Below are 13,497 nucleotides of genomic sequence, written 5' to 3' on the forward strand. Positions count from 1 at the left end.
CTGCAGTAGGGTGGGTAGAGACCCCGGTTCCATTGCCCCCCCCCCCAGCTCCCGCAGTGCTGGCTGATCTCAGTAGGGTGGGTAGAGACCCCGGTTCCATTGTCCCCCATCCCCCAGCTCCCGCAGTGCTGGCTGACTGTAGTAGGGTGGGTAGAGACCCTGGTTCCATTGTCCCCCATTCCCCCAGCTCCCGCAGTGCTGGCTGACTGCAGTAGGGTGGGTAGAGACCCCGGTTCCATTGTCCCCCCCCCCCCCCCAGCTCCCGCAGTGCTGGCTGACCGCAGTAGGGTGGGTAGAGACCCCGGTTCCATTGCCCCCCATCTCCCCCAGCTCCCGCAGTGCTGGCTGACCGCAGTAGGGTGGGTAGAGACCCCGGTTCCTTTGTCCCCCCCCCCCCCCAGCTCCCGCAGTGCTGGCTGACTGTAGTAGGGTGGGTAGAGACCCTGGTTCCATTGTCCCCCATTCCCCCAGCTCCCGCAGTGCTGGCTGACTGCAGTAGGGTGGGTAGAGACCCCGGTTCCATTGCCCCCCATCCCCCAGCTCCCGCAGTGCTGGCTGACTGTAGTAGGGTGGGTAGAGACCCCGGTTCCATTGCCCCCCATCCCCCAGCTCCCGCAGTGCTGGCTGACCTCAGTACGGTGGGTAGAGACCCCGGTTCCATTGCCCCCCATCCCCCCAGCTCCCGCAGTGCTGGCTGACTGTAGTAGGGTGGGTAGAGACCCCGGTTCCATTGCCCCCCATCCCCCCAGCTCCCGCAGTGCTGGCTGACCGCAGTAGGGTGGGTAGAGACCCCGGTTCCATTGTCCCCCATCTCCCCCCGGGCTCCCGAAATGCTGGCTGACCTCAGTAGGGTGGGTAGAGACCCCGGTTCCTTGTCCCCCATCTCCCCAGCTCCCGCAGTGCTGGCTGACTGCAGTAGGGTGGGTAGAGACCCCAGTTCCATTGTCCCCCATCTCCCCAGCTCCCACAGTGCTGGCTGATCTCAGTAGGGTGGTAGAGACCCCGGTTCCATTGCCCCCCCATCCCCCCCAGCTCCCACAGTGCTGGCTGACCGCAGTAGGGTGGTAGAGACCCCGGTTCCATTGCCCCCCCATCCCCCCCAGCTCCCACAGTGCTGGCTGACCGACCGCAGTGGGGTGGTAGAGACCCCGGTTCCATTGTCTCTCCCCCCCCCCCCCCCCCCCCCCCCCCAGCTCCCGCAGTGCTGGCTGACCGCAGTAGGGGTGGTAGAGACCCCGGTTCCATTGTCCCCCATCCCCCCCCGGGCTCCCGCAGTGCTGGCTGACCGACCGCAGTGGGGTGGTAGAGACCCCGGTTCCATTGTCTCCCCCCCCCCCCCCCCCCCCCCCCCCAGCTCCCGCAGTGCTGGCTGACCGCAGTAGGGGTGGTAGAGACCCCTGTTCCATTGTCCCCCATCTCCCCCCGGGCTCCCGCAGTGCTGGCACAACAGAGCTGCCATCCTCCGTCTTTACATATACTCTCGGCGCCCTCTGGGTGGAAAAGATTTCTCCCCAGCTACCCTATTCCCCTTCTACCTCCTGCTTCAAATCTGTGCCCCCGTTTATTGGCCCCTCTACCAATGGGAAAAGGTGCCCTCTGACCTGTGAGATTTCCCTCCCTCCCCTCCGCCGCCCAGTTGCTGCTGCGTCCTTCGAGCAGGTTTGGTGGTTTGCGATGGCCCCTTCCATTTTTGAACAGACTCCGTTCAAACCTATCTCCGCCTGTCCTCCTCCTCGTGTTACTGGCCTGCGGTTGCCATGCTGTTGTGTGCCATTTTGAGGAGGGGAAATGTGCGGGATGAATCCACAGCGTTTAAAGGTTTGGTTTGAATTTCACAGAAGCCTGCGACGGTTCTCACAGCTGACCTGCTGAGGCAACAGGAAGAGCTGGAGAAGAAAGCGGCAGAGTTAGACCGGAAGGAGAGGGAACTACAGAACGCTGCCGTCTCATCCAGCAGTGAGTCCCAGGCCACTCGTATCATTCAGAGTTAGAGGGGGAATCACCAAATCATTTTAACTCGCCTACCTTCTCAGAACACTGGCACGAATTAATGGGCTTTATGCACAACCACCAGTACATCCCGGCATCTGTAAGCAGCACCACACTGCTGCCTTGTGAATCACTGTCAGTGTCAGGGCACCAGTACTGACAGAGTGCTGCACTGCCAGAGGGTCAGTACTGAGGGAGTGCCACACTGTCAGAGGGTCAGGACTGAGGGAGTGCTGCACTGTCAGAGGGTCAGTACTGAGGGAGCGCCGCACTGTCTGAGGGTCAGTACTGAGGGAGCGCCGCACTGTCAGAGGGTCAGTACTGAGGGAGCGCCGCACTGTCAGAGGGTCAGTACTGAGGGAGTGCTGCACTGCCAGAGGGTCAGTACTGAGGGAGTGCCACACTGTCAGAGGGTCAGGACTGAGGGAGTGCTACACTGTCAGAGGGTCAGTACTGAGGGAGTGCTACACTGTCGGAGGGTCAGTACTGAGGGAGCGCTGCCCTGTCGGAGGGTCAGTACTGAGGGAGCGCCGCACTGTGGGAGGGTCAGTACTGAGGGAGTGCCACACTGTCAGAGGGTCAGTACTGAGGGAGTGCTACACTGTCAGAGGGTCAGTACTGAGGGAGTGCTACACTGTCAGAGGGTCAGTACTGAGGGAGTGCTGCACTGTCAGAGGGTCAGTACTGAGGGAGTGCTACACTGTCAGAGGGTCAGTACTGAGGGAGTGCCGCACTGTCAGAGGGTCAGTACTGAGGGAGCGCCGCACTGTCAGAGGGTCAGTACTGAGGGAGTGACGCACTGTCAGAGGGTCAGTACTGAGGGAGCGCCGGACTGTCAGAGGGTCAGTACTGAGGGAGCACCGCACTGTCAGAGGGTCAGTACTGAGGGAGAGCCGCACTGTCAGAGGGTCAGTACTGAGGGAGTGTCGCACTGTCAGAGGGTCAGTACTGAGGGAGCACCGCACTGTCAGAGAGTCAGTACTGACGGAGTGCTGCACCCTCCGGGTCAGTACTGACGGAGTGCTGCACTGTCAGAGGGTCAGTACTGAGGGAGCGCCGCACTGTCTGAGGGTCAGTACTGAGGGAGCGCTGCACTGTGTCAGAGGGTCAGAACTGAGGGAGCGCCGCCCTGTCAGAGGGTCAGTACTGAGGGAGCGCCGGACTGTCAGAGGGTCAGTACTGAGGGAGCACCGCACTGTCAGAGGGTCAGTACTGAGGGAGTGCCGCACTGTCAGAGGGTCAGTACTGAGGGAGCGCTGCACTGTGTCAGAGGGTCAGAACTGAGGGAGCGCTGCACTGTCAGAGGGTCAGTACTGAGGGAGCGCCGGACTGTCAGAGGGTCAGTACTGAGGGAGCACCGCACTGTCAGAGGGTCAGTACTGAGGGAGCGGCGCACTGTCAGAGGGTCAGTACTGAGGGAGCGGCGCACTGTCAGAGGGTCAGTACTGAGGGAGTGTCGCACTGTCAGAGGGTCAGTACTGAGGGAGTGCCGCACTGTCAGAGGGTCAGTACTGAGGGAGCGTCGCACTGTAAAGTGCTGCACTGAGGTTTAGTGGGGACGGTGTAGAGGGAGCTTTACTCTGTATCTAACCCCGTGCTGTACCTGCCCTGGGAGTGTTTGATGGGGACAGTGTAGAGGGAGCTTTACTCTGTATCTAACCCCGTGCTGTACCTGCCCTGGGAGTGTTTGATGGGGACAGTGTAGAGGGAGCTTTACTCTGTATCTAACCCCGTGCTGTACCTGTCCTGGGAGTGTTTGATGGGGACAGTGTAGAGGGAGCTTTACTCTGTATCGAACCCCGTGCTGTACCTGTCCTGGGAGTGTTTGATGGGGACAGTGTAGAGGGAGCTTTACTCTGTATCTAACCCCGTGCTGTACCTGCCCTGGGAGTGTTTGATGGGGACAGTGTAGAGGGAGCTTTACTCTGTATCTAACCCCGTGCTGGACCTGTCCTGGGAGTGTTTGATGGGGACAGTGTAGAGGGAGCTTTACTCTGTATCTAACCCCGTGCTGTACCTGTCCTGGGAGTGTTTGATGGGGGCTGTGTAGAGGGAGCTTTACTCTGTATCTAACCCCGTGCTGTACCTGTCCTGGGAGTGTTTGATGGGGACAGTGTAGAGGGAGCTTTACTCTGTATCTAACCCCGTGCTGTCCCTGTCCTGGGAGTGTTTGATGGGGACAGTGTAGAGGGAGCTTTACTCTGTATCTAACCCCATGCTGTACCTGTCCTGGGAGTGTTTGATGGGACAGTGTAGAGGGAGCTTTACTCTGTATCTAACCCCGTGCTGTACCTGTCCTGGGAGTGTTTGATGGGGACAGTGTAGAGGGAGCTTTACTCTGTATCGAACCCCGTGCTGTACCTGTTCTGGGAGTGTTTGATGGGGACAGTGTAGAGGGAGCTTTACTCTGTATCTAACCCCGTGCTGTACCTGTCCTGGGAGTGTTTGATGGGGACAGTGTAGAGGGAGCTTTACTCTGTATCTAACCCCGTGCTGTACCTGTCCTGGGAGTGTTTGATGGGGACATAGTGGAGGGGGCTTTACTCTGTATCTAACCCCGTGCTGTACCTGTCCTGGGAGTGTTTGATGGGGACAGTGTAGAGGGAGCTTTACTCTGTATCTAACCCCGTGCTGGACCTGTCCTGGGAGTGTTTGATGGGGACAGTGTAGAGGGAGCTTTACTCTGTATCTAACCCCGTGCTGTACCTGCCCTGGGAGTGTTTGATGGGGACAGTGTAGAGGGAGCTTTACTCTGTATCTAACCCCGTGCTGTACCTGTCCTGGGAGTGTTTGATGGGGACAGTGTCGAGGGAGCTTTACTCTGTCTCTAACCCCGTGCTGCACCTGTCCTGGGAGTGTTTGATGGGGACAGTGTAGAGGGAGCTTTACTCTGTATCTAACCTCGTGCTGTACCTGTCCTGGGAGTGTTTGATGGGGACAGTGTAGAGGGAGCTTTACTCTGTATCTAACCCCGTGCTGTACCTGTCCTGGGAGTGTTTGATGGGGACAGTGTAGAGGGAGCTTTACCCTGTATCTAACCCCGTGCTGTACCTGTCCTGGGAGTGTTTGATGGGGGCAGTGTAGAGGGAGTTTACTCTGTATCGAACCCCGTGCTGTACCTGTCCTGGGAGTGTTTGATGGGGGCAGTGTAGAGGGAGTTTACTCTGTATCGAACCCCGTGCTGTACCTGTCCTGGGAGTGTTTGATGGGGGCAGTGTAGAGGGAGTTTACTCTGTATCGAACCCCGTGTTTCAGTGTGTGAAATGAATGATGTTTTGATTGCAGCCATCGTGAATAATTGGCCACCGCTGCCCTCCTTCTGCCCAATTAAACCCTGCTTCTATCATGACATCAGGACAGACATTCCCCACGATTTTCAGAAGACCGTCACGGTGATGTACTACCTGTGGATGCGTGAGTATTGGAAAGCTGCCACCATTAACTGGGTTCTCACCCTGCCAGGGAGGTGCTGAGTGTCTGAGCCGCACTCTGAGCTGAGCAGTGTCGCTAACAACTCTGCCTCCTCGTGACCTGAACGTAAAACAAGAACTAGGAGCAGGAGTGGATAATTTGCACCCTCGAGCCCGTTCCGCCATTCGATACGATCATGGCTGATCCCATCTCCACCGCCTTGCCCGCTTCCCGTAACCCTTCATGTCCTTTGAGAAAGTAATTCCTCCTCGTTTCTGTTTGAAATCTGCCACCCCTTCGCCCAAACCTGTGGCCTCTCGTCAACAAGGGGAAACATCCGCCCTACGTCGACCTTGTCAATCCCCTTTAGTATCTTGCATACTCCAATTCAATCTCTCCTCAATATTCCAAACTCCAGCGAGTGTAGGCCTGAACTGCGCTATCTCTCTTCGTCAGACTAGTCCTTCATCCCCCGAATCAATCGAGTGAACCTTCTCTGAACCGTCGCTCATTTCTTCACATCCCTCCTCCAGTAAGGGGACTAAAACAGTGTGCAGTGCTGCAGCTGATCTCTCACCATCGCCCTGTACAGTTGTAACAGCACCTCCCTACTTCTTAAAAATAAATTTAGAGTACCCAATGATTCTTTTCCAATTAAGGGCGATTTAGCGTGGCCAATCCACCCAGCCTGCACATCTTTGGGTTGTGGGGGCGAAACCCACGCAGACATGGGGAGAATGTGCAAACTCCACACGGACAGTGACCCGTAGCCGGGATCGAACCCGGGACCTCGGCGCGGTGAGGCGGCAGTGCTAACCACTGAGCCACCGTGCTGCCCTCCAGGCTAGTTTACTGAGCTTCATGCACGAGGACACGCAGATCCCTCTGCACGGAAGCATTTTGAAACTTCTCTCAGAATCACAGACTAATACAGCACAGAAGAGGCCCATCCAGTCTGCACCGACGCATGAGATTGTGTATTGAGTCTGAAGAGGTAGGAGAGGTCTTCAACGAGTACTTTTCTTCTGTATTTACAAATGAGAGGGGCGATATTGTTGGAGAGGACAGTGTGAAACAGATTGGTAAGCTCTAGGAAATACTTGTTAGGAAGGAAGATGTGTTGGGCATTTTGAAAAACTTGAGGATAGACAAGTCCTCCGGGCCTGACGGGATATATCCAAGGATTCTATGGGAAGCAAGAGATGAAATTGCAGAGCCGTTGGCAATGATCTTTTCGTCCTCACTGTCAACAGGGGTGGTACCAGGGGATTGGAGAGTGGCGAATGTCGTGCCCCTGTTCAAAAAAGGGACTAGGGATAACCCTGGGAATTACAGGCCAGTTAGTCTTACTTCGGTGGTAGGCAAAGTAATGGAAAGGGTACTGAAGGATAGGATTTCTGAGCATCTGGAAAGACACTGCTTGATTAGGGATAGTCAGCACGGATTTGTGAGGGGTAGGTCTTGCCTTACAACTCTTATTGAATTCTTTGAGGAGGTGACCAAGCATGTGGATGTAGTGTACATGGATTTTAGTAAGGCATTTGATAAGGTTCCCCATGGTAGGCTTCTGCAGAAAGTAAGGAGGCATGGGATAGTGGGAAATTTGGCCAGTTGGATAACGAACTGGCTAACCGATAGAAGTCAGAGAGTGGTGGTGGATGGCAAATATTCAGCCTGGATCCCAGTTACCAGTGGCGTACCGCGGGGATCAGTTCTGGGTCCTCTGCTGTTTGTGATTTTCATTAATGACTTGGATGAGGGAGTTGAAGGGTGGGTTAGTAAATTTGCAGACGATACGAAGATTGGTGGAGTTGTGGATAGTGAGGAGGGCTGTTGTCGGCTGCAAAGAGACATAGATAGGATGCAGAGCTGGGCTGAGAAGTGGCAGATGGAGTTTAACCCTGAAAAGTGTGAGCTTGTCCATTTTGGAAGGACAAATATGAATGCGGAATACAGGGTTAACGGTAGAGTTCTTGGCAATGTGGAGGAGCAGAGAGATCTTGGGGTCTATGTTCATGCATCTTTGAAAGTTGCCACTCAAGTGGATAGAGCTGTGAAGAAGGCCTATGGTGTGCTAGCGTTTATTAACAGAGGGATTGAATTTAAGAGCCGTGAGGTGATGATGCAGCTGTACAAAACTTTGGTAAGGCCACATTTGGAGTACTGTGTACAGTTCTGGTCGCCTCATTTTAGGAAGGATGCGGAAGCTTTGGAAAAGGTGCAAAGGAGATTTACCAGGATGTTGCCTGGAATGGGGAGAGTAGGCCTTACGAGGAAAGGTTGAGGGTGCTAGGCCTTTTCTCATTAGAATGGAGAAGGATGAGGGGCGACTTGATAGAGGTTTATAAGATGATCAGGGGAATAGATCGAGTAGACAGTCAGAGACTTTTTCTCTGGGTGGAACAAACCATTACAAGGGGACATAAATTTAAGGTGAATGGTGGAAGATATAGGGGGGATGTCAGAGGTAGGTTCTTTACCCAGAGAGTAGTGGGGGCATGGAATGCACTGCCTGTGGAAGTAGTTGAGTCGGAAACATTAGGGACCTTCAAGCAGCTATTGGATAGGTACATGGATTACGGTAGAATGATATAGTGTAGATTAATTTGTTCTTAAGGGCAGCACGGTAGCATTGTGGATAGCACAATTGCTTCACAATCCAGGGTCCCAGTTTCGATTCCGGCTTGGGTCACTGTCTGTGCGGAGTCTGCACATCCTCCCTGTGTCTGCGTGGGTTTCCTCCGGGTGCTCCGGTTTCCTCTCAGTCCAAAGATGTGCAGGTTAGGTGGATTGGCCATGATAAATTGCCCTTCGTGTCCAAAATTGCCCTTAGTGTCCAAAATTGCCCTTAGTGTTGGGTGGAGGTGTTGAGTTTGGGTAGGGTGCTCTTTCCAAGAGCCGGTGCAGATTCAATGGGCCGAATGGCCTCCACTGTAAATTCAATGATAATCTATGATTAATCTAGGACAAAGGTTCGGCACAACATTGCGGGCCGGAGGGCCTGTTCTGTGCTGTATTTTCTATGTTCTATGTTCTATCTGACCTGCCCGCCCAACCCCATTCGCCAGCACTTTATAGTAATAATCTTTATTGTCACAAGTAGGCTTACATTAACACTGCAATGAAGTTACTGTGAAAAGCCCCTAGTCGCCACACTCCGGCGCCTGTTCGGGTACACGGAGGGAGAATTCAGAATGGCCAATTCACCCAACAAGCACGTCTTTCGGGACTTGTGGGAGGAAACTGGAGAACCCGGAGGAAACCCACGCAGACACGGGGAGAACATGCAGACTCCGCACAGACAGTGACCCAAGCCGGGAATTGAACCTGGGACCCTGGCGCTGTGAAGCGACAGTGCTAACCACTGTGCTACCGTGCCGCCTAAGTACCGTGCCAAGTACTCATCCAGGTGCTTTTTAAAGGATGTGAAGCAACCCGCCTCTCCCACCCTCCCAGGCAGCGCGTTCCAGACCCGCCTCTCCCACCCTCCCAGGCAGCGCGTTCCAGACCCGCCTCTCCCACCCTCCCAGGCAGCGCGTTCCAGACCCGCCTCTCCCCCCCTCCCAGGCAGCGCGTTCCAGACCCGCCTCTCCCACCCTCCCAGGCAGCGCGTTCCAGACCCGCCTCTCCCACCCTCCCAGGCAGCGTGTTCCAGACCCGCCTCTCCCACCCTCCCAGGCAGCGCGTTCCAGACCCGCCTATCCCACCCTCCCAGGCGGCACGTTCCAGACCCGCCTCTCCCCCCCCCCTCCCAGGCAGCGCGTTCCAGACCCTCCCCACTCTCTGGGTCAAAAGGTTTTCTCTCACATCCCCCCCAAACCTCCCTCCCCTCACCTTGAACTTGTGACCCCCTCGTAACTGACCCTTCAACTCAGGGGAACAGCTGCTCCCTCTCCACCCTGTCCAGGCCCCTCATAATCTTGTCCACCTCGATCAGGTCACCCCCTCGGTCTTCTCTGCTCCAGCGAAAACAGCCCAAGCCCATCCAACCTCTCTTCATAACTTAAACGTTCCGTCCCAGGCAACATCTCCTCTGCCCCCCGTCCAGTGCAATCCCATCCTTCCTATAATGTGGCGACCAGAACTGCACACACTGCTCCAGCTGTGACCTCACCAAAGTTCTAAACAACTCCAACAGGACCTCCCTGCTTTTGTAATCTCTGCCTCGATTGAGAACGGCAAGAGTCCCATCTGCCTTTTTCACCGCCCTATTAACCTGCCCGTCTGCCTTCAGAGATCTATGGACAAACACACCAAGGTCCCTTTGTCTTCTCAAGAATACCTTTTTTAAAGAATGTATTGTGCTTAGCACCCACCCCGGCCCCGGGTCACTGTCCGTGTGGAGTTTGCACATTCTCCCCGTGTCTGTGTGGGTCTCGCCCCCACAATCCACAAGATGTGCAGGGTAGGTGGATTGGCTGCGCCAAATTGCCCCTTAATTGGGGGAAGGCAAAGAATTGGGTACTCTAAATTTTAAAAAACAAAAAATATTGCTCCAAGAAACAATACATTCAGCGAATTCTCTCTCGCGGCTACCCTTGCCAATTTGATTCTTCCAGTCTATATGCACATTAAAGTCACCCATGATTATTGTAATCCCTTTCTTACAAGCCCCCCAGAATTTCCTGGCTTATATACGGTGTCCGACTGTGGAGCTACTATTGGGTCACCTATAGATTACTCCCACCATGGACTTCTTTCATTTCCTATTTCTTATTTCTATCCAGATTGATTGTATGTCTTGCTCTCCTGTGCTTCTATCATTTCGCGCTACAGCACTGATCCCTTCCTTTGCTAGCAAAGTAAGAAGTCTTACAACACCAGGTTAAAGGCCAACAGGTTTGTTTCAAACACTAGCTTTCGGAGCGCTGCTCCTTCCTCAGGCTCTGAAAGCTAGTGTTTGAAACAAGCTGTTGGCCTTTAACCTGGTGTTGTCAGACTTCTTACTGTGCTCACCCCAGTCCAACACTGGCATCTCCACATCTTTGCTAGCAAAGTTACATCACCTCATTTTCTTTCTGTCTATCCTTCCGAAATACTGAGTGCCCTTCGATATTCAACCCTCGTACCTGGTCTCCTTGTAACCACGTCTCCGTAATCGCCACCAAATCATGCCCCTTTGTCACTATTTGTGCTGCTAACTCGTTAAGTGTTATTCCCAATGCTATACGTATTCGGATACAAAGCCCTTAAGGTTGTCCTGTTATTAATTTTCCCTACTCTTACACCACCAGTCAGGGGATGGGGCTGAACGGTAGCGGGTTCCACTTGTCACTCCTGTCTAACTGGTGTTTTACTTTTTTCCCCACAGTAAGCTCGGTTGTTCTCTTCTTGAATCTCCTGGGCAGTCTGGCGTGGTTCACGGTTAATGTCAATGCTGGAACACACTTTGGCCTTTCTATCCTGTGGTTAATCATGTTCACCCCCTGCTCCTTTGTCTGTTGGTACAGGCCGCTGTACAAGGCATTCAGGTAGGTTCCATCTAGCCAGCGGAACGGAAGTATATGAACACTCGGCTGGTGTATTGAACAGGGAATGTGTGAAATATATGAACACTCGGCTGGTGTATTGAACAGGGAATGTGTGAAATATATGAACACTCGGCTGGTGTATTGAACAGGGAAATGTGAAGAATATGGACACAACATTGGTGTGTTGTATTTTGTCTATTTAAATTTCTCATCTTTTCTTCCTTTTCTCCTCCATTCAGGGCTGATAGTTCGTTCAATTTCTTCTCGTTTTTCTTCGTATTCTTTATCCAAGACATCGTGTTTGTTTTGGAGACGGTGGGGATTCCAGGCTGGGGATTCTGGTGAGTACCAGTTTCCTGTCCTCTGCTTCGAGAGCATGTAGCTATGGTTTTCCAACGCAAGGACCTGACTGTCTGGGGTCCGGGCTCTGGACAGTGATCAGGAGTAGGAACCCTGGCTGATTTCCCCTCTCTCTAACCCAGGGATCACTGGACAGTGATCAGGAGCAGGAACCCTGGCTGATTTCCCCTCTCTCTCAAACCCAGGGATCGCTGGACAGTGATCAGGAGCAGGAGCCCTGGCTGATTTCCCCTCTCTCTAACCCAGGGATCACTGGACAGTGATCAGGAGCAGGAACCCTGGCTGATTTCCCCCCTCTCTCTCTAACCCAGGGATCACTGGACAGTGATCAGGAGCAGGAACCCTGGCTGATTTCCCCTCTCTCTAACCCAGGGATCACTGGACAGTGATCAGGAGCAGGAGCCCTGGCTGATTTCCCCCCTCTCTCTCTAACCCAGGGATCACTGGACAGTGATCAGGAGCAGGAACCCTGGCTGATTTCCCCTCTCTCTCTCAAACCCAGGGATCGCTGGACAGTGATCACGAGCAGGAACCCAGGCTGATATCCCATCTCTCTCTAACCCACGGTCCACCGGACAGTGATCAGGAGCAGGAACCCTGGCTGATTTCCCCTCTCTCTCAAACCCAGGGATCACTGGATAGTGATCAGGAGCAGGAACCCTGGCTGATTTCCTCTCTCTCTAACCCAGGGATCACTGGACAGTGATCAGGAGCAGGAACCCTGGCTGATTTCCCCTCTCTGTAACCCAGCGATAACTGGACAGTGATCAGGAACAGGAGCCCTGGCTGATTTCCCCTCACTATCTCTAACCCAGGGATCACTGGACAGTGATCAGGAGCAGGAACCCTGGCTGAATTCCCCCATCGCTAACCCAGGGATCACTGGACAGTGATCAGGAGCAGGAACCCTGGCTGATTTCCCCTCTCTCTAACCCAGGGATCACTGGACAGTGATCAGGAGCAGGAACCCTGACTGATTTCCCCTCTCTCTCTCTAACCCAGCGATAACTGGACAGTGATCAGGAGCAGGAGCCCTGGCTGATTTCCCCTCACTCTCAAACCCCTGGATCACTGGACAGTGATCAGGAGCAGGAACCCTGGCTGATTTCCCCTCTCTGTCTAACCCAGGGATCACTGGACAGTGATCAGGAGCAGGAATCCTGGCTGATTTCCCCTCTCTGTCGAACCCAGGGATCACATGACCGTGATCAGGAGCAGGAACCCTGGCTGATTTCCCTTCTCTTTCTCTGACCCAGGGATCACTGGACAGCAATCAGGAACCCTGGCTGAATTCCCCTCTCGCTAACCCAGCGATCACTGGACAGTGATCAGGAGCAGGAACCGTGGCTGATTTCCCCTCTCTCTCTAATCCAGGGATCACTGGACAGTGATCAGGAGCTGGAACCTGGCTGATTTCCCCCCTCTCTCTCTAACTAAGGGATCTCTGGACAGTGATCAGGAGCAGGAACCCTGGCTGATTACCCCTCTCTCTCTCTCTAACCCAGGGATCACTGGACAGTGATCAGGAGCAGGAACCCTGGCTGATTACCCCTCTCTCTCTCTAACCCACGGTCCACTGGACAGTGATCAGGAGCAGGAAGCCTGGCTGATTAACCCTCTCTGTAACCCAGCGATAACTGGACAGTGATCAGGAACAGGAGCCCTGGCTGATTTCCCCTCACTATCTCTAACCCAGAGATCACTGGACAGTGATCAGGAGCAGGAACCCAGGCTGATTTCCCATCTCTCTCTCTAACCCACGGTCCACTGGAAAGTGATCAGGAGCAGGAACCCTGGCTGATTTCCTCTCTCTCTCAAACCCAGGGATCATTGGATAGTGATCAGGAGCAGGAACCCTGGCTGATTTCCTCTCTCTCTAACCCAGGGATCACATGACCGTGATCAGGAGCAGGAACCCTGGCTGATTTCCGTTCTCTTTCTCTGACCCAGGGATCACTGGACAGTAATCAGGAACCCTGGCTGAATTCCCCTCTCGCTAACCCAGGGATCACTGGACAGTGATCAGGAACAGGAACCGTGGCTGATTTCCCCTCTCTCTCTAATCCAGGGATCACTGGACAGTGATCAGGAGCTGGAACCTGGCTGATTTCCCCTCTCTCTCTCTAACTAAGGGATCTCTGGACAGTGATCAGGAGCAGGAACCCTGGCTGATTACCCCTCTCTCTCTCTCTAACCCAGGGATCACTGGACAGTGATCAGGAGCAGGAACCCTGGCTGATTACCCCTCTCTCTCTCTAACCCAGGG

The 13,497-nt window shown here is 54.1% G+C and overlaps 1 protein-coding gene and 1 long non-coding RNA gene across 3 annotated transcripts in view; one reads left to right on the forward strand and one right to left on the reverse strand.

Annotated features, from left to right (window-relative positions):
* Positions 1–13,497, reverse strand: part of LOC140403007 (uncharacterized) — a 130,121-nt gene that overhangs the window by 116,406 nt on the left and 218 nt on the right. The gene's annotated exons all lie outside the window — the stretch shown is intronic.
* LOC140403005 (secretory carrier-associated membrane protein 3-like) overlaps positions 1–13,497 on the forward strand; it is a 40,664-nt gene that overhangs the window by 7,947 nt on the left and 19,220 nt on the right. For both annotated transcript variants that reach the window (XM_072490661.1, XM_072490662.1), the window contains exons 3-6: positions 1,839–1,956; positions 5,275–5,403; positions 10,712–10,871; positions 11,111–11,212. In XM_072490661.1, the coding sequence (XP_072346762.1) occupies positions 1,839–1,956; positions 5,275–5,403; positions 10,712–10,871; positions 11,111–11,212 (509 nt within the window). The remainder of the gene's footprint in view (positions 1–1,838; positions 1,957–5,274; positions 5,404–10,711; positions 10,872–11,110; positions 11,213–13,497) is intronic.

Source organism: Scyliorhinus torazame, chromosome 26 (assembly GCF_047496885.1).
Source record: "Scyliorhinus torazame isolate Kashiwa2021f chromosome 26, sScyTor2.1, whole genome shotgun sequence".
Taxonomy (NCBI): Eukaryota; Metazoa; Chordata; class Chondrichthyes; order Carcharhiniformes; family Scyliorhinidae; genus Scyliorhinus; species Scyliorhinus torazame.